This window comes from Amblyomma maculatum, chromosome 3, assembly GCF_055883805.1.
Source record: "Amblyomma maculatum isolate TAMU_Amacu chromosome 3, ASM5588380v1, whole genome shotgun sequence".
Classification (NCBI taxonomy): domain Eukaryota; kingdom Metazoa; phylum Arthropoda; class Arachnida; order Ixodida; family Ixodidae; genus Amblyomma; species Amblyomma maculatum.
In genome coordinates this window covers 183539356-183565872 of record NC_139346.1, presented here as the reverse complement: position 1 = coordinate 183565872, position 26517 = coordinate 183539356, and the positions used below count along the sequence as shown (strand labels likewise).

At 46.6% G+C, this 26517-nt stretch overlaps 1 protein-coding gene across 4 annotated transcripts in view; it reads left to right on the top strand.

The window, feature by feature from the left end:
• Nucleotides 1-505: 505 nt before the first annotated feature.
• The window catches only part of LOC146197139 (uncharacterized), a 102818-nt gene continuing 76806 nt past the window's right edge, over nucleotides 506-26517 (top strand). For 3 of the 4 annotated variants that reach the window (XM_084598895.1, XM_084598894.1, XM_084598893.1), the window contains exons 1-2: nucleotides 506-625; nucleotides 18499-18685. In XM_084598895.1, the coding sequence (XP_084455021.1) occupies nucleotides 18560-18685 (126 nt within the window). In that variant the 5' untranslated portion in view covers nucleotides 506-625; nucleotides 18499-18559. The remainder of the gene's footprint in view (nucleotides 626-18498; nucleotides 18686-26517) is intronic. The other variant, XM_084598896.1, reaches the window with a different exon arrangement.

The window sequence follows — 26517 nt, the reverse complement described above, 5'->3', positions numbered from 1 at the left end:
TGAAAGCCGGGCGTAGCAACGAAATATCCTCGAAGTGGGCAGTTCCCTAAGGGCATCGAGGGAAGCTTGCTGTCGGTTCCCTAGCCAGCACACAAAAGCTTTATCGTTCGTGTTTTTCGTGATAGAAAAAAAAAAAAAAACAAGAACAAAAAACGGAGCCCGGAAACATAGTCTTGTTTTTATTTCTCACATATGAGGACAACTCAAAAGGCTGGGCTGAGCTGGGCAATATTCATCGGCCAATGCAGCGAAACCAAACTTTTCGATGGGCGTTCGCAACCAGAGTAAAAGAAAGATGTTTGAACTAAGCAGGAAGGAATGCTCCTACAAAAGCAGTAAACGCCTTTGCTCCGCGGACTCCTCGCCTCCTGTCAAAAACAAAAATATGAATAGTTTTCATTTTTATTCAATAGATGGCGCCACCATACTAGCAATGTGGTGGAAAAAAAATTTATTTTAGCGACAGGCGCGCCGCTTCACGACTTCTGGAGGAACCATTCACATTGCATCGGGCTGACGGCAGCGTTGTTCCTGATCGTTTGGTGTTGTCATTTGCAAATGTTTGCGATTACCATGCCCAGCGAGATCGGCAAGACCTGGGCGTGCAGCTTACCGGCACATGAAGGTACGGATTACGCGAGGCGGAGTAGATCCAGCGCGAATATTTTGCGAATCGCCTCGCTGTTTGGCTTGTTTCATCGCACCCTGCCTTCCGCGGCAAAATTTTGACGTTATGTTGCTGTGAGTAAACGGCATGGCAACGTGAGCGTAGTAGTGGTAGTATCGTTACTGGGTAACGTGCCGTAGTCCTGTGTCTACGACTACGACCGCTTTGTTGATGGAATTAAAGCATGCCTCATGAAACAGTATGCGTGGAGCCATTTGTTTTTGTGTAAAATTAGGCTTTTACAGTTTCATACTCGCCGAAGTTATTTTTAAACACCCAACTGCTGCCCAAAAGTGCGACCTTCTGACAGCGTCGTGTGCCTTTGCATAAACATCGAGATAGCGAATTGCAATAGCACCTAATTAATGCTCATTTCAAAGGAATGCTTTTAGTGAATTGAGGGTTCTAAACATTTAGCGCGTGTTCATGATGTAGCTCAATTTGGAGATGCATTCGAAAAGTGCATTTTGAGAGCAGGAGGCCAATACGAAGTTGCTCACCTACGTCTTATTGTATCATTCTGTGAAGAATCTTGTACAGTTCGAAACGGTCGACTGACGAGTAAATATTTTCGTAGTGTACAACCACCTTTGCACAGACGCCGAAGTGCATCGCGGGAGATAGTGGAGTACGCTACAGAATAATAAGGGAATAAAGTTCAAATCTGAGTTGCCTTGGAGCTGGTGAACAAATGACGCGAGAGCGTTAACTGTTCGCGCATGCCTGTGGCTGTCCTTGTAGATTCTGGTTCACGTAAATGCACTTAGAAACTAGTGTAATCACTAAACCTATAATTTGAGCCCATATGATCACACCAGAAGCGTCACACAACCAGCAGATCACGGTCCGGCCATGCCCCAGGAAGCTACCGTCTGCTAAGGCATGATCGCGATATTTGGCTCGAAAGGCTGCTGCTGGATTGTCTGCAGAATGGGGTTTTTAATGTGACCTGTCGCGTTATAACAATCCGTGCTGCTCTGCTGGCGGCCGTGTGGCCGTATTCGCAACTCCTCATCATTCTTTGCTACCTCGCTGCTTTATTTACACCGTCCCTCCGAATCCACCGAGCACTGTGTAAGTGCGTAGTGTGGCGATGGTGACAATACCTGTCATACTGACAGATTATATATCAGCAAGTCGCAGTAATCTACCCGTGCAAGCCTATCTAGTCTCTGGACCTGGCTTGCAAAGATGTCATTTATAACCTGGATCCTAATGCGCCTCCGAAGGAAGTGATGGCAGATCTTTTATTCGTACCAGACAGCTGTTCCTTGCCTCTTTTCCTCTATTACCTAGGCGCTATCACCTAGATAAGACCACGGCAACAAAACAAGAGAACAACCATGGGCCAATGCTCGTCACATCCATTGCGCTCAAGGCAGAGACAAGCGGCGAACACAGCGTCTCGCTGGCCCGGAGCTGCCTCCGTTTGAGGCCTTCAAAGAAGGTTATTTATTGCTTCCGCGGGTTCCCAGGAATCGATCTTGGCTCCTTGCGCTTAGTAATGTTCGCTCTAAGTACAGTGTCTTACAAAACTTCAGAGCCCAGGGGTCGTATGGGGAGTTTCTCTAGAATTCATCAAGTCCTACCCATTTGAGTGGGCTGGACCACAGATCTTGCCTTGATGAGAGTTAGAACGCTGATGAGAGCTGGAAGCCCGGCTCAGAAGCAAAACACCCTTGGCTCTAACTTTGACGAAGACTGTACATTACCGCCTGTCTCTCCTCTTCCCGACCACAGCCCATTCTCGCTCTGTGCCGACGAGTGAATACCCAAGCAGGACTGTGCCCTAGCCGACGCAACTCGGTTTGCCCTACGCGCTCTCAAATAGTTTTGAACTCAGCCTCTCAGGTCACCTTGCGCTATCTGTACCTTCGTCTGCCCCTGGATGCCTTAAATTTGCGACTCAGTCGCAACCATACTCACTTACTGCCACTTACTGCGGCTATCATGTGGGTGACCCACATGATAACCGCAATAAGTGGTCCGGCAACACGCGACACAACAGGTCTCAGTCGAGTGAGTGAAAACAATTTATTTCCTTGGAGTGGGGACTGGGTGTGAGTCCCTCAATCCATGGTCTCGATTGCATGCCCTCGACGCTGCTTCGAATGCACCGCACTCTCATACGCACTGTTGTACTCAATTCTGTCTCTGTTACGTTTGACAGGCGCTGCAAGCACGGGCTCTCCTTTCATATGGGAGGAGGATATTACAATCAGCCTGCCAGGACTCTTGCATTCACGTTACGGCTTGGCCACGCAAGCACGTTCATTTAAAGCGGGGCTTTATATGTGGGGTGGTAGCCTACGCTATTGCGAAGTACCCGCTGTCCCCCATAATTTTATTGCTGTGAAATTACTGCTCTAAAGTAATCCATTACGTTACTAAATTACCAGATTGGAAAAATAATTCACATCACAAATTAATTACTGTAATATAATTGCTGCAATTCAATTACTGCCATGTCCGGTACGTATTTCTGTTCGGTAAACGTTCTGACGATGATATTTCCTTGCTGGCGGGATCTTCTTGATTGGCCGAGGAATCATTACCGTTTACGTCTCTGCTTACATTGCGGTTTATTAGCCACGTAAGGAATGTATGTTACGACCGCGCACTGTCGCTGCAAAATGTCGCGAAAGGCCGCAAAAGGTAGCAATGGCCTCTGGGATACATGAACCAGTGGCCTAGGGCCTGCCGGACGCATACTGAAGTAATTTGTCGTGCTTATCACCTGGGAGATTGCAAGCGCTGCTGATGCTGTGCGAACGAAGCTGTTCCGGTTTCCTTTGTCTAGTTTCACTTTTCTCTGTAGCTCCGTGGCCTTGCAAGCGTAAGCCGTTTCTTTTTGTTTTTCGTTATTCTTGTTGCGCCTGCAGCAGACGCGCACTCAGCTCGCCGTTATCAACTGACCACGGTGATCACGTGATGCGCAACTAACCTGCCGGCTTAGTCGAACTCTGTTCCCATTGCACAGTGTTCGCCGTACGCTTCGCAATACGTGTGACGTGTTTGTTCACCTTGTGGCCTCCATATAATATCCGTGCAAGATGACGGTTTGGGGCCATATAAGGATGGGTGCAACGGCCGCTCGCTGTCACAGCGGTGCACGCATTAACCGATTTAGTCTGGTCCACTGCTGCATACTGAAGTTGCCTTTTTCTGCACCGTCCGCTTTGACCACATTACTTTGTGAATACTTTAACGTTGTCCTGAATCTTCAACACACACACATGGAACGGTTAGGCTGCATGGAAAAGCTCCACATTCACGAATGGAGCATCGTGTGTGCTGCCGAGTGTGCCCGCTTTGAAAACTCAAAGCACTTTGAAAGCACACGAAGGCTGACGTGGAGAACACCCGTAAAAGGAATGGGTCTTAGCTGCATTGTGTGTGGAGCGGAGCGTCTTGTTGCTTCGGCTTAGCGCGGCTGCTGCAACTTGAGTCTTTTCTATCTTACCATCTACGATCATTTCTTTCATCATCAATCTGTTTGCACAAAGCAGAAATCCTTTGGACGGTCGCGTGCACTTTCTCCCCTCGTTCTTGTTTCAGCCGTAACAATTGCACACAATTGTGGGCACCTTTGTCTAGTAGAAAGCTTCGAGAGCTGAAATATATATCTGCAGAAAATTGTCTGCAGGCTTTCATCCTCGAATCGCAAACACGTGAAGAGGAGGCATTTCTTAATTGGGATACTTCTCTGATGTATAGGAGACAGAAAGAAGATCATTTTGGGATCTTTCTTTTTTAATTTGAAGACAGAAAGTTTAGAAATACACACATGTAGAATGTGCGGCAATGCTTGATTGATAGAAGCATGACTCTGTAACAGCGGTGCAAAATTGAAAGGGAAGTACAGCAAAATATTTGTCAAGCTGCGCGCCTGATATAAGATTACCTTTCGGGAAAGCTCCTATCATTTTTCCTTTTTAAATTATTATTCTGTGCGATAAGGTGACGCGTTGCTAAGAAAAACAGCCGAATAATTTCTCGGTTTACTCTTTTATTTACAATCACACGCGGGGGCTATTTATTACGATATTTGTAACAGATGGCGCCACCATACTCCCGCTTCTTACCTGCGACGATTGCAGGCAGGTAAGTATTCTAGATCGTAAGCGCTTATATAACGGTCTTTTCGTGCGTAGATAATGAGTGCTGACCTTTGCATTCAACTTTCCTATACATGAATGGTGCGTGCGTCTGCACGAACAGGGAGGTCCTGTAGGCGAAGGTAGCTGTAAGGACATAGTGGAATTAGTACTGGGACAGTAGAGATAGTATCTCTGCAGCGGTGGCTCAGGGCACTCGACTGTTCCGGATCCCCTCCACTACGGCGTCCCTGATAACTTCAGACGCTTTGGGACGTTAAGTTCTATATACCAAACATATAGGAGTGGTCTGGACTAACTTCGGCAACCAAAGGTAGGATTACGTACCGCTGTCAGTACAAAATCAGTCTCAAAACGCTCAGAATGCCTCGCTCCAACCGCCGGCCCCCAGGCCCCTGAAGTTATTTAGTATAGCTCTCATGGAAACGTCAGGATGCGGCCACTTTTGCGCTTTGCCTCATCAAACGTGGCCGCCGTGACGGGGTTCGAAGTCGCAACCTCGAGTTCAGCAACCGATCGGACTAACCACTGAGCCGCTGCAGCGGATAAATATGTCATGGCCCCGCCGGGGTGGTGCAGTGGTTAGTGCGCTCGACTACTGTGTCCAAGGATGCGGGATAGAATCCCGTCCACGGCGGTCGGTTTTCGATGGAGGAGAAAAGCAAGGTGCCCGTGTGCTGTGCGTTGTCAGTGTAAGTTGAAGAACCCCAGGTGGTCCAAATTTCCGGAGCCCTCCACTATGGCGTCTATCAGTCTGAGTCGCTTTGGGACGTTAAAGCCCAATAAATAAATAAATAAATAAATAAATAAATAAATAAATAAATAAATAAAATGTCGCACCGAGCAACAGGCAGCAAACGACGCAGCTCTACGTTCCGTTATCGAAAGCTATACACCGGGCTATAAAGTCGCTTCATTCATTGCTAGGAAAGCGGCATCACAAAGCGTCGCTGATAGAGCCCGTGCTTTTATCAATGTCAAGGTCTGTGACAACTGCGGCCCGCCGCCTTCCTGCTTCGCAAAGACGCTGCATTTGATCTCTACGCGCTCCTTTAATAGCCCGAGGGGAGGAGGACATTGCGATAACTACCGTTGGTACCTTTCTCCTACACAGGTTCGCTTACTACGCTATCTTTTCGTTCTTTCTTTTTATTTTTCTTTTTACCGCTTGTTTCGACTGACTGACGGCTACTTTACAGCCCTGTCTGACGATTTGAATTTCAGTTTATATCCCTGGCTACTTTCCGACTGCTTTGAACTTTTATTTTGGCGCATTTACTGCTCATTTTTTTTTTATTGTTGAATATATTAGCATGCAAATAAACACAACTCAATATTTACAAGCTTTTCTGCCGCCGTGGTGGACGATGAGAGTAATTGGTCCCTGTTTACGAGGTTGGGGAGCACTCGATTAGGGAACTAGCCTACATATGCTCAGCGCCACTTTAAAGACGCGCTTATAAGCTCCGTATTCTAGAGTGACGTAAAGAACCATTTGGGGAGCACCGAAAACTGAAAACACTTCATCTGCGAGGATCACGCATCCGTAAGCCCAGTGGCATACGGCGCCAATCCATTGCGAATGGTGGCGGTCTCCACCCCCAAAAATTATCAGGGCAGAAAAAAATGTGCAGAGCGCTTCGTTCGGGCCATGATGAGGAAGGAGTTTCATATCATCATGCATGTGCAGCCCGCATTCGCCCCTTCGCGGGTGTGTGAAGCTCTTCACTGACTTTTGTTCAGTTATGTGCAAATGCAACATGATTTCCCGACAGCGATGCAATTGATGAAACCTGTTTGTGGCATGCAACGGCATCGCACAATGACATTGCGTGGAATGCCATTTTCCCCGCGCTGCGCAACATGCGCTGACAATATTTTCACTACCAATTCATTTCAGTTTGTTCTCTGGGCGCGTGTTTTCTACTGTCAAGCTATAGCGAATACAGATGCACGACAAAATGAAGGTGACTTCCTTATGGAGATTCTATATGAACCAAGTTCGATCTGCGGGTCCAATAAAACGCAGCTTTAACGTTTAATGTTACAAATTAGTTGTTGCTAGATCGAGGTAAAATTACTCAGGCGAGAGTATTAGCTACTCTAGACAAAATATGTTCAAGTGCAATGAATATTAAATGTTTTTTTTTTCTTTTTTAAGTGCACACGTGTTTCGGGACCGGCAAAAATGACCAAACTATAAGGTGCTCTTTAGGCCGTTTCTTGACGCTGATTCAAAACGCCGTTATTTATTATTCACCTGAATTCACGGTGTTACTTCTGTTATGCTTGAAATGAAGAATCTGACGGAATCCCGTCTGGTCGGGATGGTGCAAGGTGAAAGGGGACGAAGTGACCAAAAGAATGAGGATGGAAAGACGTTTCGGCTCCCGTATGGCTGTCTTATTCACAATGATGCAAAACGTAGTAGCGCCGCTTTTTAAACACGCCGCATGAGCGAGTCGAGACATCTTGCGTAGATTGGGGGCAAATTCCCGTCATTCCAATTATGTGCAGCCGTCTTGGATGATCAATGATTCAAGATAGAGCCGCGACTTCTTGTCCCGTATTCAGAAATGTGGCGCAACAAACACAAACACAAGAGAAGATACACAACACACGCGCACACTACCAACTGTAATAAGAATCTGAAAGCACTTCCTCTTCACCACTCCTCCTCTTCTACACTCAGGCACGTCTCATCTTCCTCTTCTTTGCCAAGGGGATAATGGCACTCTCTCTCTCTTCCTCGCAGACCATTACAGTTGGTAGTGTGCGCGTGTGTTGTGTACCTTCTCTTGTGTTTGTGTTTGTTGCGCCACATATCTGAATACGATGCAGCACCAACTAGCCCCTCAAGCCGTTATTTTGACTTCTTGTCCCTTTCTTTAGCGATTATACGTGCCTCTGCTCAGTTTATGGTGTGTGTGGCAAATATCGAGTGCTCGGCAAGTGCATTTTGATCTAAGCGCCGGTTCCTGACGTCGCTCTGATGATTACCCATTCTTATTTTATGGCCACCTGACTCGGCAATATACACCGACGGGCAGTCGGCACATAAAATTGTGCACGCCACCAAGGGATTTTTTTCTCTTATAAATATAGGCTGTGGGAAGAATCCATGTACAAATTCCACAGACAAGCAGCTTTATCCTTCATTCGGTTCCTGTACTTTCTTGAAGACTTCTCTGGACAAAGGTTGGTGGCCTCTGATAACAGAGGTCTGATCACCGAGTGGGAGAGGATAGCAGCTAGAACCCCTTATCGTACCATGTTTCGCGATACACTGACGTTACCGTGCGATCTCCTCGGCGATACGCATACTTTAAGCGCAGAGTGATAACACAAAGATGGCTTCAGTGTATACCTTTCCTGTCTGTACAAGTATAATCTACCGCGGTGGGCCCACTTGGGCTTCGCTTTGCACGGTTCGGGCGATTACCCATGGGGAGCAACCGCTTCAGACGCTGCCCTTGTCCACTGACACTCCTGTTACTTTGCGCTAATTCCTGCCGGATTTATTTATATATTTTTGTATGTGGTGTGAGGGATTTGAACGTCCCAGGTGTGCGTACGGGCTGCAATTGACGCGGAGCGCGTCAGAATAATATAATTCAGCTGGGGTCGCCCTCTGAAACTCAACCGTGGTGCATGGTCCGCAATAAAAAAAAAAAAAAAAAAAAGAGAAAAAAAGTACAGAAGAGTATTTCTTGGTGCACCATAGCTTGTGATAGCGAAAAACAGCCGGTGGTCAAAGATCCATATCCTCAAGCATTTTACCGCAGAAGATTCAGCACTAGTCTAGTATAAATCTAGCACCCATTGCGAGGCGGATGCTTTTCTGGCTTTAAAAAGCTGCCTTGTTGGAGACAACAGCGTCTTTAATCTTTCGAGCGTGGTCATATATAGGTGCAGGCCGACTTAAGTTTCACCTTCATGGCAGTGCAGCAGTCAGAGCTACGGTTCTATGCTCAAACTTAGGCATTAATATCGTTGTTTATGTTGTTGTTGCAGTTTGCGCACGGCGCTGTTTACCGTTCTGATTGTGGGCTTCTTTTTTACGTTCGGTTCTGGCTTTCCGTTGCCATGCTCGCTCAGCACACTGCCAACAGCGGCCCCGAGTCCCCAGTCACTGTACTTATACTGTTTCCCAGCCGATAAGAGGCGCCTCTATCTTTACGTAGTCGCGCTGCCTTATCAATAGCTGTCCTCTTTTCTTTGTTCCTTTCTTCGGTTCTTTTTTTGACAGCCAGGAGGGGGCGAGGGGGAGGGGATCTGGACTCGGGCATCTTGTAAGTGCAGCTATAGCTGCCGCTGCATGCAGTGATGACACTGCCTATTTTTTTATTATTTTTTTTTTGCTCCCCACTATGCTCCGCGCCAGTCTGGGTACCTGAGAAGAGGCTGCCTTGACAACTCGGCTATTACACGTAATTACACGTCCTTTCGCTTTCCTTGCTTGCGAAACAGGCACACGCACTGCCGAGCAAGAGCGGGTTGCGGTACTTTTCCTAGGTTTCCGTGAGAGCGGATACCTTTCTATTTCGGCCGTCGCAGCAGTGGCGTATGCATATGGGTCGTCTTGAACACCGCATGCCCCAGAGAGGCGTAACACTTGTCTGATCATTTTTCTCCCGGTATAAAATGTGACTGAAAATATCCGAGCTTGTTGTCGTCTTGTGTTTTCGGTGAGGCCGCTTTCCGCTCATCCGCGAAGGAAATGGGGGCCCCTTTCTACGTTTTTTTTTTTTTTTTAACTTTCGGAAACAAAAACGAACTGCAGAGGGCGAGGGCGGGTGAATGCGCGGGGCGGGTAGCGATATTTCACCCCAAGGAAGCTAAGTACCTGATCGCGGGCAAAGCAGAATCAACACGGTTTTCGCGCAGGTTTCAAGTAATAGAGCTGTTCCATGACCTTCCATCCCACTGCGGCAGACAATAGACTGTAAGCTATTGTAATATTCATAGATTTTCGGAAAATGTTCGATTCTGTCACGCGCGAATTGTAGAAGCATAACTATCTGCTCTTAGCACTGATCGAAGTATTTGTAAATGGATTGAAGATTAGCTTCGCAATACCGAGGGGTAAACAATCTGCATTCTGCAACGTCGGGGTGCCACAAGGCTCGGGCCATTTCTTGCAATGTCTGATTGTGCTCATATGACTACGTAATACAGTATGGGGCAGTCAGTACATATAACGACATGCAATCAATACAGAAAGATATTGATTGTTTCACCTTGTGGTGCAACACATGCATATGAAATGGGCTTAGAACATAGAACACAGATAAAAGCTAACGTGCCACATTTAGCCACGGAAAGCGCATACCGAACACGGGCTACGCGATATATAATGAAGTATTCTAACGATTTCTTGAAGTCAAATATTTAGGTGTGCTTATTTCAGAAAATTTTTCTTTCAAACAGCATAACTATACCAGCAGTAAATGTAGCCTCCAGCCTCATCATTTGAAATTTTCAAAGCGTGCTCAAGGGCTCAATATGGCGGCATATCAGTCAGCTGTAAGACCACATTTGGAATAAGCGTGTAGATAGTGAGACCGGGTCAAATATGTCTCACCGAAGAAATAGAGGGGATACAGAACCGTGGGGTGAGGTTTGTGATAAGACAGTATTCCCGAGGAGCTGCAGTGTCATATAAATACAAGCTATAGCATTGCAATGAACTGTTTGGTCAGAAGACAACTAACGCTAATGCATATGCAACTTGGTACCAGTAACTGAACTATTCTGAGCAAATTAAGTAAAAGTACGCCAAGGCTCCTCACTACATCTCAAGGAGGAGGAATCACAACATTAAAGTTACAGAAATCAACGCGGTTGTACAAATTACTTGCAATTAAGTTTCTTGAATGAAACAGAATAAAGAGCGAATGAAATACTTTACCAGCGGATATGGGTAGAGCTTTCTTATAGAAAGCAAAAACAAAAGAACGAGCAGTTTTCACATTTACCTTAATTTGTGTAGATTTTTTTGTGTATTTGTGAGTTGGCAATCTTCGATTGGCTAGAAGCTAATCATTTGATCAACCAATCAATCAATTAATAAATACATCTTTCAATTAATCAAAACTGCCTTTATTTATAAACAGGGAAATACATATATAATAATTGTACCATTAGCCGTGGGGCTAGTAGACGGTACAGTAGACTACATAAGGCAGCCTTAAAGAGCAAAGAAAACAAAAACAAACAAACAAACAAACAAACAAACAAACAAACAAACAAACAAACAAGCTAGTTTGTTCGCTGTGACCATAGCGACAACTTCCGTCGCCCGTGGTCACCTCAGCATTGGAAATAAAGTCCGAGTCGCTTTGGATCTGATTTTTGAGCTCTTGACAGAAAGTAGCACTGATTCTTCATTTTTTTTTTTTTTTTTTGGTCCTTTGCGAGCAGCTGGTGGTGTAGTGATGGTAACGGAAGAAACTTTTTTGTACCGACCAGGGAACACAGACTTCTATAGTGTTAAAATCCACAGTCAAAATCCGCCGACTGTTTGTGTGATACCCAAGCCACAGGACAACAGAAAGCAGAAATGCGAAGGCGCGACCAAAAGTTAAGGGGCCAATATGCGAGCTAGTACGGCTGCTGCCATCCACGAGGCGTCCTAGAACGTGCTATACGCTTTTACTGCAACACGTTTTGCCCTTACAGCTTCTCGTGGCGACGAGTTATAGACGGTAATTCATTTTTTTTTTTTAATACTCGCTGTCAACAACGTACAGCAAGGTCGCCATAAAATTGAGTGCCGCTACGAATCCGTCCCACCGTCTCCATGCGCATGTGTCCCTGTCCTCGCTCATTTTTCGCTACCGCGGTGGAACCGTGAGCAGTTCGCACTGTTATACCCAAGGAGGTTCAAAAAGGCTGTTGGACTGGAAGCCCAAAAACGTGAAGCCGGTGCCATATTTCTTGGGTGGGACAGAAACGGCGCTAGTACCAAAAGTTCTCTCCATGTCAAACGTCGCATATGTGACTCGCTCAATTTTTTCGTATATTTGTCTGAAAAATTTCACACTTGCATCTCATAGAAAAAAAAAAAATCAGTTTTCCGCAAAATTTCTTCAAAGTGACATTGTCGGTCATTTTAACTCTGTTTAGAGTTTGAGAAACAAAATTTTTAAATATCGGGATTTTACGAACCGTTCTCTGGCTGTTTTTCCCATGAAAACAAGCCTGGAAATAATGTGTAATGAACTACGAAGTTAAATTCATTTTCTCTTTCTTTATCTTAATTTCACTGTAAAACCCTCAAATTCTTGTTTTTTCAGGATTTCTTAAATGTAATATTTTGATGATTTCTGGCGCCACTGCGAAAAACTGAAAAAAAGTTTTTTTTCGAGATATAACTAAAACGCATATATTTTATATTATTCAAATTTGGAATGTTCACGGTTCATTCATCTATATTTCCAGATTATTTTGGCCTAGTGTTATTGTAAGCGCACCGACGGATAAATAACTTCGTCATTGTAATTCTATACGATGGGCCAAAAAACTCGGAAAATTTTACTAGAAACGCCTGAAATTGAGTTGATTCAGTGCTAGAAATTGTGGATGGAAAATAGGTTATCGATAGGATGCAATGACGCGTCTTGCATTTTTTGTATTTAACAAATGACTTTAGTTGGGGGTTAGTTCGTCGAAAGGAGGTCACCCGATTATTCACCAGCAAAAAGAAATAACGCGAGCCGAAAACAATTAATTTTCCTAATAGAGCAATTAGTCCCGAATGCCATAGAATTGTTTCATTCAATCCTGCGCCGTTTATGGAGCCAACTGTTAAATAATAAAATCAACTGCACGTAACTAGACAGTTACGTAGATTTTTTTAATTATGATGACATCAATACTTCGGATTTAGTAGGACATTGAGGAGTTGTATTTAATTATACACGAAGAATACATCAGTGTGGCTAGGTGCATTACTGTATTAAAAATACCTTAAGCTGCCGTTTTGTTAAACTGCATTCTGTCTACGATGCTGTTGTGCAAATCATAAATTAAATTGCAACAATATGCCTACAATCGACGGTAACAGACAAAAAACGTCACTAGTTTCCTGCTTAATACTGCATACTGCTAACAAATCATAGAGCGCAATGCGACCATATATATTCATCTTAAAATAGCACACATGAATTGGTGTGTTCACTAATTTCAATGCCAGTTACAGCTGTATTATGCGCGCTATGCAAGCTTTCAGGCTTTATAAAGCTGCCTGTATCAGTGTGGTGGTTGGGTTTATTATTTAGAGCAGTATTTATTTCTTTTTTGCGGAACATCGCAAGCTATGTTTTTCCTTTTTTTTTTTTTTTTTTTCATGATGCTGAATTCAATAGTTACTCAGGTTTGTTGCATGCATTGTTATTTTTCATGGTTTGAATTACGTTTAATTTGAAAACTTACATGACCATTCGCTTCTACATCTCAAGAGAGTGCATTAAAGAATCTGAAGAAATTCAAGTTGCTATGCACAGGCCGGAGCTAGTTATATTTTAATCTTTGGAGTGTGCCTTGGCGAAGGCATTCGCCTGCAGCATACATGGCAAAATTACTTTTGAAAAGGAATTAAATTGCATTTCTAATTACTTTGCTGGAAATCGTAGAAAAGTAATTAAACTACATTACTCATTACTGCTCCCAAAAAGTAATGAAATTACATTACAATTACTTCTACTGAGTAATTAAATTACTTTCTAGTTTTCAACCATGCAAAAACTAAGTAAAGGTAGTAAACAAAAAACAACTTGTTCTCCAGACGCGAAGTACAGACATTCTTTTGTCTTCCCGCCAAATTCCGTCCCAGAGAGCAATTCCTTCCCTTTCTCCTACAGCACTAATTAGTTTTGCTGGAAATTACTACCAAAAAGTAATTCATTACATTACTAAATTACCAAACCGAAAAAGTAATTCATTACATTACAAATTACCAGAAAAGGTAATTAAATTACAGTAATTTCATTACTGTAAATTACAGTAATTTCATTACTGTAATTTAATTACTGCCATGTATGGCCTGCAGACGCAGTGTGCCTTGGCAAAGGCAGTCGCCTGCTAATCCGGTCATGGGCCTGATTCCGACTGATGAAGCTGCACACCGGTGCCGCTAAAACGGAAAAGGAATGGCGTTGACGAGCATTACTCTGTTTTAAATGGCTTTTGCGTTGTTTACCGTTTGATTTTGCACTCTATTCGTCGAGGCCATTTCAACGTTTTATGACTTGAAGTTTTAGCATGTTTAATTTTAATCATAATTATTGATCATAAGAAGTTAGAACTTTAGTTTAGTGCAATGACATTAATTTAACGCAGCCGTGCTCATTATAAACTACGAAACAATAATATGACTTGATATTATAGCAGACATTCGCATTTTAGTCGCAATTAACAAATTAACAGCAATTAATTATTACGTGAAGTTAGTGCAGTGCAATTATAGTCGGCATAAGCTATCCAGGGATATACGACTTGAAGCTATATAGCATAATTTTAAATCTATTCAGGTTTAGTTAATTAGCAGTAATTCATTAGGACCTAGAATCAGCCCAATGAAATTATACTCGTAAGCTATCTAACGATGTAAGTCTCGATGATGTCGCATAAAGTCCACAAATGAATTGCAATTAATTACGTTTAATTTAGACCGACAAAAGGTACACATATATATAACACTTGTGTTTCTGTAGCCGGGCTCAGAGGTTTGACATTGAGGTTGAGCTGCGAATTTTGCACTGAGTAGAGCTAAAAACGCCCCAGTAGTCGGATATCATCGTTGTTTAAAAATCCAAATGGTTCAAACCGATTTAGAGACGTCCAGTATGGCTCGCCTGATAGCCCACAGTATTGCATCAGAACTGAATTTTTTTTTAAGCACTTGAAACACTGGCAACGCCGGCGAACAACGCTCCCAAGCGCATGACAGGCCGCTTCTTGCCTCCCTCAAGATGGTCGTCGCTCGTCGCAGGCTTCACCTGAGCCGATTGGCCGGTATAGGCGACTTCCTCTCCAGCTGTTTTTTCTTTTTTTTTTTTTTATAACCTCCTCGGACACACTGCCTTTTTTATATGAGTGGAGAAGGAACTTCTGGTCATTTTAGACTAACTTGGATTATAGGGACGACGGACGCTTTTGAGTCTGAAGCCGACCGGCCTTCTCCTGCGCAGCGCGCTGCCGTGCAGTCCTTGCTGCTTCCTCTGCTTTCTCTCGTTATTGCACACCTTCGCTCGCCTTTACCTTCTTTTTTCCTCTCTGCTGACAGCACTTCCGGTGACTGCCTAGTACTAAAGACTTTTATCTAGTACAGCCCACGCGTACTAGCGAATTCCTTTTGAGTCTCGCGGCTTCTTCTTCACAGAGATAGGTGTTGGGTGTCGTTGTGAGATCGTGTCGTCGTTGTCATGGTTCTACATATGCCGCTCCAGCGGTATGACGGATGAGGTAGCATGGCAACTCAGCTTGAAACTGTTGCGGGCTTAGGCTTAAGGATGGCCCCGACTTCTTTGATGTACGTTTGATGTACAGAGGAGACCAGACAGTCAGCGAGCCCTGACTGGCCCCCATGTGAGAATCGTTACCACAACAACGAGCCTTATAGGTGTGCCGTGAACGACTATTGGAATTGCCACGTGTATAACTGCTGCGTCATCTACGCGTCTATACTTCGTTTCATACATTAAGTGAAACACTGCCAAACCTATATAGAGCTCTTGTTAGCGCTCCCTGCATCCGCGATGAAAAATAGTGCCTGCTCTTGACGAAAGGAAATAATAGTTGCTTTGTCTGCAAGCTTAATACATTTTAAATTTGCCATCAACTTCATAAAAAGGACCTTTATTAGGGAGAAAGGATCGGATTCGGTGAATTTGTATGTTTTGTTTGTCGTTTTCGTTCGTGTCGCGTTTTCGCTACCCCGCAACCCTGCCAAATGTGCCCTCCGCGCCGCGCAACGCAGCGACCTCGATTTCCTCTTCGGAGCAGATTTTTTTTCCAAAGACCCGCACTGCGAAGATGTCTAGGCACGCGAAGCAAGTTATTGCAAACGTGTATGCTCGGAATAGAGCCCGTTTCCGCAGAAACCTCGGCCACAAAATGAGTGCGTAGTGATACGCCTCCCATTTTTTTTTTCGGACTACTTGCGTAGCTTTCGCTGCGTTGCATCTGATGAACGAAACGGAGTATATGTAGCATTTAGCCGGGTGCTAAATGCTTCCCTGTGTGTGCGCTGCAGAGGTATGGCGTCTTCGGCTTATGACGTAATCCGAGACGCTGCTGAAGAACGTTAGACCTGGCTTGGCGGCATTCATGCTATGCATGGTGAGATCTTTCGCAGCATGCATTCTTACTGCGCCCCCGTTCGCACTGTGGCATTGACGTCCTTTCAAACTCACCTCAGGCTTGAGGAAACCCGCCTTATCAGTTAGGGTCAACGCTTCTTTCAAAGAGGCTTGTCTGGAACATTCACTCGTTGTGAACAGGCGTTCTTCGACCGTGCTCTTTCTAAATATATTCGTCGTCATGCTATCTGCCGTGTTCGTTTCGAGAGGTTATGCTCAAGTATTTACACATTAAGGGGCAAAAGGAGCATTCTTACAGCGTAGGCCTGCATTATACTGTTGAACCTACTTCTCTCCTTTAGAGGAGAGGTAAGGGTGGAGGGCTACGGGAGCCCAGTGTCTTGCATGGGAGCTCCCTAGCGAAAAAACCCGACGAGTCACAATAACCTCACACAAATTTCTCATACTAAACTCAAACTAAACTCCTGTAAATCTCATATAATCTCATACAAATGTCATTCAACGCATGAGAAATATATGAGATTGTATGAGATGTGTGTGAGTTTGTATGAGTTTAGTATGAGAAATCTGTATGAGGTTATTGGGACTCATACGGTTTTTTCGCTAGGGAGGCTACGGCGAGAGCTGATGAATGCGCAATCGGGAGGTGGCTGCCGCGGGGAAATTCCACTGGCTATAACGAGGTGGGACGAATGCGCAACCATAGCCATATAAGCAGCTTTCGATGACCCATGTGCTGAGCCAATTAAGCGTGGCTTTGCAGCTTTATTTGTTACTCCTACCATTATTCGGAACGACGTTGGCGTTCGTGCTCGAGAGGTCGATAGAAAAAATATCTCATCAGCAGCTAGACAGCAAGAAAAATGAATAACGTCATTAAGCGGCCGTATGTCGCGCATAGCGAGCCGAGCATCCACGATGCATCACTTGGATGCATCCAGATCATCCGCGACCGAAGCCACCGCCTTTCCAGATGATCCTGTACATGTCGTTTATATATATAATCGTCACTGGCCGACCTCCATGTGGCACCGCCTTTTCTGACTTTCGTATCAACAATCTGACCTGACGAATTCTGGCGCTGCATAGTCACTCACAAACACAAGAGGTTACATCGAGACGTTCACGCCGGTGAAGCGCACTCTACCAACTGGCTATTCTGACGTACACGTTTGTCGTGCAGTGCTCCTTTTGTTGTCTTATATGATTTCTAATTGAATACGGCATAGATGTGCTATTCAAGTTGAAGGCTAGCTCACGACAGGGATTCGAACCAGCAACATACTTACGTCCAACTGCATGCTTTCAAACCAAGGTGTCGGGGAATACGGCTCCCAGCTGCTGCGTGAAGCATGTCAGTAACGTGGAATACGCCGACGCGCACATCGCGTGCAATGCTAGCACAAAAAACTTTACTACACGTTATTGCTCGAAAACATTTCATCAGCGGTACTATAACACTTGCATACACCTATGTGCTAAATTTTTTATGCATGATTTGGATTAATGTTTTTTTTTTTTCGGTGATCTATAGCTCGAGGCCTACTGCCAAGTTGCTCATGCTGGCCCCATTATCTCCTTTACTTTTGGTTCCCCTCACTCCACGCGTACTGCGAGCGCCTCCGACAAGAAAGACACATCGCAAGAAAAAAACAGCTGCTGGAGAGTAGGTTGGAGAGAGGGATACCAACACGCAAACAAGGCAATCTTTTCGCAGTGCTCTCCTCTCTCATCGCGCAGACACTCGAAGGCACCGGACACGCGGGCAGCACGCCACTCGATGAGGAAAAGAAAAAGAACTCAAAAGCAAAAAATATCGCCGTACTAAACTCATTGCAATGAGCTTGAGAGAGCGCGCCGCGATAAGAATAGAACGAAAATATTCAGATAAAGCGTACCATCCAGCCTTCCGGCTACACGTGCCCAACGAAAAGAAGGCCGCTGCTCTTCCGCCACGCGCCCCCCTCTCTACCACATTCTCCCCACCTTTCCCCTTCTTTGCCTTCTCAGCACCAAGGCGCAACGGTAGAAGAAAACTGCGTGTTTTTTTCTCGCCGTGTCCTTGGCCGGTTTCGGCAGCCAGCGGAGTTCACTCTACCTCCTCGCTGTCCGTGTCGAGTGGACAGGCCATTCGCTGAATCTAGCAGGCCCGTGGTCCGCGCCTTGAGCAAGACAGCCACGTGGTGGTAGACCTGGTGCTTAACTAACTAGGCTTCATAAACACGCCGGATTTGAGCATCTGCGCTGTAGTACTTTTCGTGCATTCACTTCCTTGCACTGATGCCCGAACCAGCCGCGTAAACGCTGCGAATAGTGTGGTGCTGCCGCCGTGCACCCTCTGCGTCAGCTGTCCGTCGGTGATACTGATCCTTGCGGGTCATCGTCGCAGTGTCTTGGCCGTCTTGGAGAAGTGCTAGGAGCCGGAAAGGGCGGCCCAAGGACGGCGGAGGATGCGGCTCACGCCCAAGGAAGTGGAAGGCTTGCAAGTGCACCAGGCTGGCTTCCTGGCCCAGAAGCGACTGGCTCGTGGTCTGCGCCTCAACCACCCAGAGGCCGTGGCGCTCATCGCTTGCCAAGTGAGCTTTGACCCGTGGTCAATTTTCCTTTTTCACGCAATGGAGTGCCGCTTGCGGCGTGTCCCGTTTCTTAGGGACACGCTGGAGTTGAGTAGCTGTGGCTGAGAAAGTCCTGGCCGCCATTAACTGGTGCGGATCCGGCAAAGGCGAGGCTCCTATGCCGACTCTCGGGCATGTGCGTGCCATTTCTGGTCTGGTCAGTGGCCACGCGGAAGGTTTTCGCCTCTAGCTTATTTCGACTCTTGGCCGGCATTAAACGGCTGCTTAATACTAAAACAGAAGGTTGGGCGAGTTGATAATCCATTTGCATAGAAATAGCGCGAAGCAAACAGGACGAAGCGAGAACACGAAGACGACAGCTGACCGCTTCGTCCTGTTTGTTTCGCGCTGTTTCTACGCGACTGTGCACCTTCCTTAGAGTGCAGTCGAAACGCCGACACGGTCACCACGCAGTAGTGCCCAGGTTTCTCCGTGCTGTCTTATCTTACAAGTCGTCTTATAATAGATGGAGGTGGGAAATAAGTCGGAGTTATGCAGCTGGAGCGAAACTTTCCCGAAGAGCCCTCGCTGCTTGACTGGTGGCACAGTTAGCCCAATTTTGGTATTATGTAGCTATGCGTTCTGTCGCCTTTTCACCCTAATGCGTGACCTCGTTAAGCTGCCGGTGTTGACACAGCCGAGCACTTCTCTACTGTATCATTAAACCAGCACACTGTCTGCGTTTCCTGTCTAGACTCGCACCACAATTCAGCCGTAAACGCGTCTGGCTACTGCCCAGAGACATTATTTGCCGTGACTAAAATTCCTTCAAATAGCCCTAAAAATGCTTATTTAGACACTTTTTCCTGTAGCAGGATGAAAACCCCAACCATCTGGAAGTGACAATCTTTTTTTTTTTTAATTCTTCGAAATTCCGCAAAAATTTCCTTTTCAACAAAATTTTCTCAGTATTGCTTAAAGAGGATATATTCGATGAATAGAGCGTCACTGGTGTCTTCGTACTAATCGAAGCGTGGAGCTAACTTGCTGATGAATGGCGACGCAGATGATGCCTTTTGTTTTATTTTTGTGTCGATTCCATAGGTTACAACGTGACCTGTGCTTTCTGCTTCAAACTCAAGGGGCGTTGAAATTGGCGCAACCGGTTAGTAGTGCGCCAGTTAAATCCCTAGCAGTTGGCGCTGTCTACACCTCAAATACAAGTTGTAATTCAACACCAGCTTCCGTTGCGGTCGTGACCTACATGGTTAATACGGCGGGCGGTGGAATTTTAGAGCGTATCAGATTTTTTTTTTCTCATGCCAACCCTCAAGGTCAATGGAAGGTGCAATTGTGACCTTGAACTCTCTCGTTGAGCAGTAAACATAGTCTCCATCCATCACGGTCATTCGTCAGCGCAATTCACGCACTGCGCATGCGCCATTATCATCTGCGCCTTGCCAAGCTGCGCCACATAAACATTGCCGCGGCTGGGTTTCGAACCCACGCCTGAGCTAATAGATCAGCTTCCCAGGCACGACTCTTGCGCTATGCAGCACACATAACTATGTGCTATCGCCGCAGCCGATCACGCCTCGTATAAAACTGCAACACTCGCGATGTGCAGCACACATAACTATAATCACGCCTCGTGTAAAACTGCATCACTCTTGCGCTATGCAGCACACATAACTATGTGCTATCGCCGCAGCCGATCACGCCTCGTATAAAACTGCAACACTCGCGCTGTGCAGCACACATCACTATAATCACGCCTCGTGTAAAACTGCATCACTCTTGCGCTATGTAGCACAGATAACTATGTGCTATCGCCGCAGCCGATCACGCCTCGTATAAAAACTGCAACACTCGCGCTGTGCAGCACGCATCACTATAATCACGCCTCGTATAAAACTGCATCACTCTTGCGCTATGCAGCACACATAACTATGTGCTATTGCCGCAGCCGATCACGCCTCGTATAAAACTGCAACACTCGCGATGTGCAGCACACATCACTATAATCACGCCTCGTGTAAAACTGCATCACTCTTGCGCTATGCAGCACACATGTGCTATCGCCGCAGCCGATCACGCCTCGTATAAAAACTGCAACACTCGCGCTGTGCAGCACGCATCACTATAATCACGCCTCGTATAAAACTGCATCACTCTTGCGCTATGCAGCACACATAACTATGTGCTAAGTTGAATCCCGCCACAACGAATACCGCCACAACGAAATTTCCGGGACAACGAATAATTTTTTATTCCCCGCGAGTATCCTATAAGAATTAATGGCCTAAATTTCTCTGCACAACGAACCATTTTTGCAGAGCGTTTCCGCTTCAACGAAATTTTCGCGTTCAAAATCGAAACCGAAACTAGTTTTATTGGCGAGAAGTCCAAGTCAAATCCAAAGCCACATTAAGCATGAAATCACGTGATTGCAGTTCCGCCATTTTGGCTTTGTGTCGTGGTCGCGTTGTTCACTCGCTGCCTTTCTCTTCGACAACGACGAGTTTTCATCCGCAGGACACGATGGCAACGCAAGTGAAAAAACGCAAAACTCTTTCCCTTGAGCAAAAAGCTCAAATAATCGCCCAAGCAGAAAGCGGAAGGAAGAAAGCGGCAATTGCTGAAGACTTCGGAATTCCTGCAAGTTCGCTGTCAACGATTCTAGGCAATAAGGACAGCGTGAGAATGGCACTTGCTTCAGGCACATCCTCGAAGCACAAAAAGGTGACGCGGCCCCTCCATGAAGAGTTGGACAAAGCAGTGCATGCGTGGTTTGTGGAAGCACGAGCCAGCAACGTCCCCCTGTCCGGAAGCATCGTCCAGCAGAAAGCCTTGAACTATGCATGCCTACTTGGCATTGATGATTTTAAAGCCAGCATTGGCTGGCTAAACCGTTTCAAGGCCCGCCATAACATCGTTGGAAAAGTGTTGTGCGGCGAGTCAATGTCAGCAGACGTGGACGGAGCAGCTGCTTGGAAGGCGAGTAACATGGCCGGAATTTTAAGCAACTTCGCGCCTGCAGACATTTACAACGCCGACGAGACCGGGCTATTCTACGAGATGTTGCCGGCTAGGACGCTCGACTTCAAGGGGCAGCGCTGTCACGGCGGCAAACACAGCAAAAAACGCATCACAGTGCTGCTTTGCACAAACATGGATGGCTCGGACAAGCGTCCGCCGTTAGTCATAGGCAAAAGTGCCAAGCCGCGCTGTTTTAAGGGAACTCGTAGCCTACCTGTGCAGTACAAGGCGAACAACAAGTCATGGATGACCCGCGCTATTTTCACCGAGTGGATGATGGCATTCGACCGCGACATGAAGCGGCAGGGCCGTAAAGTTTGCTTGCTTTTGGACAATTGTTCAGCGCATCACTCCGACGAAGTCAAGCTCACTAACACGGAGCTGAGGTTTTTCCCTCCCAATTGCACGTCTGTCTTACAGCCTCTCGATCAGGGCGTGATTCTTAGCCTGAAGCGCGCTTACCGCGGGAGGTTAATTCAGCGGCTGCTTTTTAACACTGAAACCGGCCGAGACACGAAGGTGGACTTGTACGCACACTGTGGAGCACACTGGGGCGCTCAGTAATTGTGAACTGTTTCAGGCACGCCGGATTTGCCGAAGGTCGACCCGTACACTCTGCTGGCCTAACACCAGGCGTTACAGACGACGACGAAGAGGCGTCACCGGCTCCGGGGATCGCGGCCGCCTGGAAAACGCTGGGAGAAATAGGAACCGTGCCGCCTAATCTCGAGCTCGACGAATACATCGGCGCTGACGCTTGTGTTGTTGTTCACGAAGATGTGAGTGATGAGCAGATCATAAAAGCTGCCCGGAATGATAAGGACTCTTCCGATGAAGAAGACGACGACGTACAGGAAGCGCCGGCTGCGGCAACCGCCGTACAGGTGATGGACGCTTTTGATGTCATCAGGAATTTCGTTGCTGTCCGAGACGACGATGTTGCAATGGGTTTGCTGACCGAGTGCGAAAATCGCGTGACGGCGTTGCTCGCCGTGAAGCGTAAGCAAACCAAGCTTACAGATTTTTGGCATTAAACGCCTTTGCTGCTGCTTGGGCAATTCTTTCTGCGTTTCACGTCAAATTTTTGCGATAACGAAGTTCCGCGAGAACGAGTTTTTTTTCGTGCACCGTGAATTTCGTTATAGCGGGATTCAACTTGCCGCAGCCGATCACGCCTCGTATAAAACTGCAACACTCGCGATGTGCAGCACACATCACTATAATCACGCCTCGTGTAAAACTGCATCACTCTTGCGCTATGCAGCAAACATAACTATGTGCTATCGCCGCAGCCGATCACGCCTCGTGTAAAATTGCAACACTATCCCGCTGTGCAGCATACCATCTCCATTCTCACACTGTGCAGTGAACATTGTAGCCTTCCAAAGTTCCATCTGCGCCGGTCCTTCATTTAATTTATAGTAAATACAGCAAATGCGGCTGGTGACTTACGCTCTTGAAACTTGGTTCAAGCTAGTTGAATCTCTACGATTCTTTAGCACTAAGTTTTTTTTTTTTGTCAAAATTCTTTAAACGTTTTGGTGCTTGCGCAACCGCTCTGTAATTTCAGCGCGTTTCGGCGTCAACGCTGTTACTTCGGGACGATGTTCAAGGATCAAGTCACACTGCTGATATAAGAATGCAGTTCTTAAAATGTCCAGATTTGTATACCTGTGGAGACATGTGCACTGTTTACAATGTTCGGTCTTCTGACCGTGTGGTACCGAGAGCCAGCGTTCTATCTACGGCTATGTGGGCTTGCGACAAACATTCGAACAGCATTTGCTAAGCTCTGTTTCCGAATCCGCCAAGGTAAACAAACGATGGTGAAACTGAACAAGTGTCCAGCACATGATGGTGCGTTTCTACTATTTCTTGTTGCAAGCAACGTTCGGCCGTTTTCTGAACGCCACAGTTGGCATGACAGTTAATTGACCTCCGAATTTTGGCCCAGTTAAAGTACCGGGTTGTGATGTGCGTGAGTTGTAATGAAGAGTTCAGAGTAGTCTTGTGCGAATATTCTATAATTTCGAATATAACTCAGTGAGTATTGAAGTATTTGGCATTGGGTTCAATTCGAATGTTTAATATTTCAAGTCTCCAAGTATCCGCTTAAGCTAATAACCTTTATGAAACGCTTGCTTCGTATGGTTTCAGTTCGACACACTTTTCGTGGTATGGCACCGCAGCGCGCACGCAGCCAAATGTTTTATTTAATGGATACCTGCGAGGCGTGTGTTCTGCTCGCCTGTGCGTGTGTGTGTATGTCACAGCCGGTCTGCGCATGCGCGCAGCTGAACACACGAGTAGGCGCAAGCGCCACCCGCTAGGGCGCCTCCACACAAAAGCCTTGGGTGTACATGTAGGCACCCGCGCTGCCCCTATTGAAAAACGCGGGAAACTACGGTGTACACCATTCATAGAACACGCGGCTCTCCTCACGTTCGCAACCATATGACAACTACATGACATCGTGACATCGCGGTGAACCCCTTAGAGGTGCAAGACAATAGGTGGGCGCCATTGATTGGAGGGCCCTCTTCGAAGAACATTTACACTCTCGCCCTGGGCCTGTCCCCTCATTATGCGAAGGCTTTGAGAAAGTTCCCGTCGATTTCTTCCGCTGACGGCGACACATTCAGTGGTAGTTCAAGACCTCGTGCGCTTTGTGTACGAGCGATCAAAACAAGGCGACGGTTGTGACAGCCTTCGACGTCGGGCGTTGAACCTCGACGCATCTCGGCCACGGCGACTTCTTCAGTTGCGTGTCCACGACGCGTTGAGATAGCGGCCATGGAAGATGGCGGCGGCCGTTGGCCGGACGCGGGCAGTTACAAAGACCTTGCATCTTAGCCTGAGCGGATAAGGAATGTATACTACCGGGTTGCCCTTGTCTGCGTCTTACGGAGAGTGTCAGAAAGACCCCGACGCGCAATAGGCGGCGCGAACCCAGTTTTGACACTTTTCAGGCACGGATGTGGCTGATATGGATCGTTTGATTCGAAATGTGCATTTTAAGGCTGGAATGAGTTTCAAGGCACCACTTTTGTCCGAGGTTATCTGGTTACTACTTAAGGGCGCTCGTGCTTTCGTAAATGGAGTTGGGATGGATTTCTTGTCTAATTTGTCAAAGGAAACTTAGTAGAGGGGGATGAAGAGCGAAAGCAGTAGACGGAGAAGATAGCCGCAAAAAATAGTCGTTCATATTTGCATGGGAGCTCCCCTTAGATGAAAGGGAAGAAGATAGCAGAGCAAAAGATGGCGATAATTTGTCACTAGTCGCATTGGCGACAATGCATCCGTGCACTAATGGCAATTAGCATTTTCAAGGCTCATTTGAAAATGCCTTCTTGATCGGGACAAATCTGTGAAATAAACGGCCGAAAGACGTCCGCCGAATTTTCCAAAAATACAAATCGCGAACTCCAACCCTTAGCTATAGTGCACGCGACAACGGTCCTCGTTCGCCGGTGCCAGTTGGATGACCACAGATTGTAGTTGTCGACACGAGCGACCTCATTGCCGCACTGATAGCCAGAAGTTGGTGAGGAGGAGGGAGAGGGGGGATTCCAGGTTGCCTTTGGCTGACTGAACAAACAGCGACGGGTTTTTGCCGTTTGTTCGGTGGTCTAAGAGGACCGCGGTGTATGCCCTCCTTCGCTTATCAAGCAGTCCTCGACGCCCGTAAAGGCTACACATGTTGCCGCGCTGATATCACGTAGAAAACAAACTAATGTAACAAAAAGTGGCACGTGTTCTCACTCGGCTGCGTAACGCGCTAAACGCAGTGAGAGTTATCTCCGTGCCGCTGGCTGCTGTCGAACGTCGAAGAAAGGGTTAAGACTTCTTTACCAACTTTGGCTCTCATAACTGTCACGTGATTGGCGCCGTATTCGTCTGTATAATAGATTTCGCTATGAAACTGAGACGTTATAACACCATCTCCTTCTACTTGTAAGCAAAGAACCGACACCTACAGGCTCACCTGCATGCCTCATCCTCTGACCTATACGGAAGCATTATTCTCGAGGACGCCCAAGCCATTGGCTCACATGTTACTTTCGCCGCAGGAAAATGCGACGCTGTAACTGTCAGGCTCTCGATGGGCACCTCAACCGCACCGTGAGGTGTGTGAGAGGGAAAGAGGAAACCTCTATATCATACATGACTCCCTTTCGGTTCTGACCAGATGGGGTTCTTGACCGCGCCCTGACGTCACGCAGTCTGTTGTACTTCGTCTCTGGGACCACCGCAGCTGGGACTCCATCACACCACTTTGTGTTCAGCGCAGGAAACCATGACCACTGCGCCCCTGGGGAAGGGGGAGAGGGGGGGGGGGGAGGTGTATGGTTTAGAACGTGCTCGGTGAACGAAGGATTTTGTTGGTTACGATTTGCTAACAAGGGTAGACGCCAACTCAGCGTGCTCCGGAGAAAGTCTCTTGCGTGATTATCGCATGTGAAATGATAAAGCGTTTTCCTGCTTGCGTCTACATTTAGAGTGATATAACCAACGTATTGGGGTCTTTCGCCACAGTTTATGGCGGCCTCTGTCGCGTTGTGTGCTGCTACAGGTAAACTACCGCATTGAGAACAGCGGGACGCGGTCGAGCCACCATGGAGAGTATTATATGGATGCGTCTGTGTGGGTGACGTGTGCAGAAGGACCATTAGGGACGGCGATGCCTTGTCTGGCCGCCTAAAATCTGCCAACGGCTTTCCCATCGTAGAAAAAAGTGTGTGGGTCAGCGCACGGCCTGGCGAAGAATGTTCCTTAGTGGCGGTTCTTCGCGTAATTAGTCTCAGCTGAAGGCT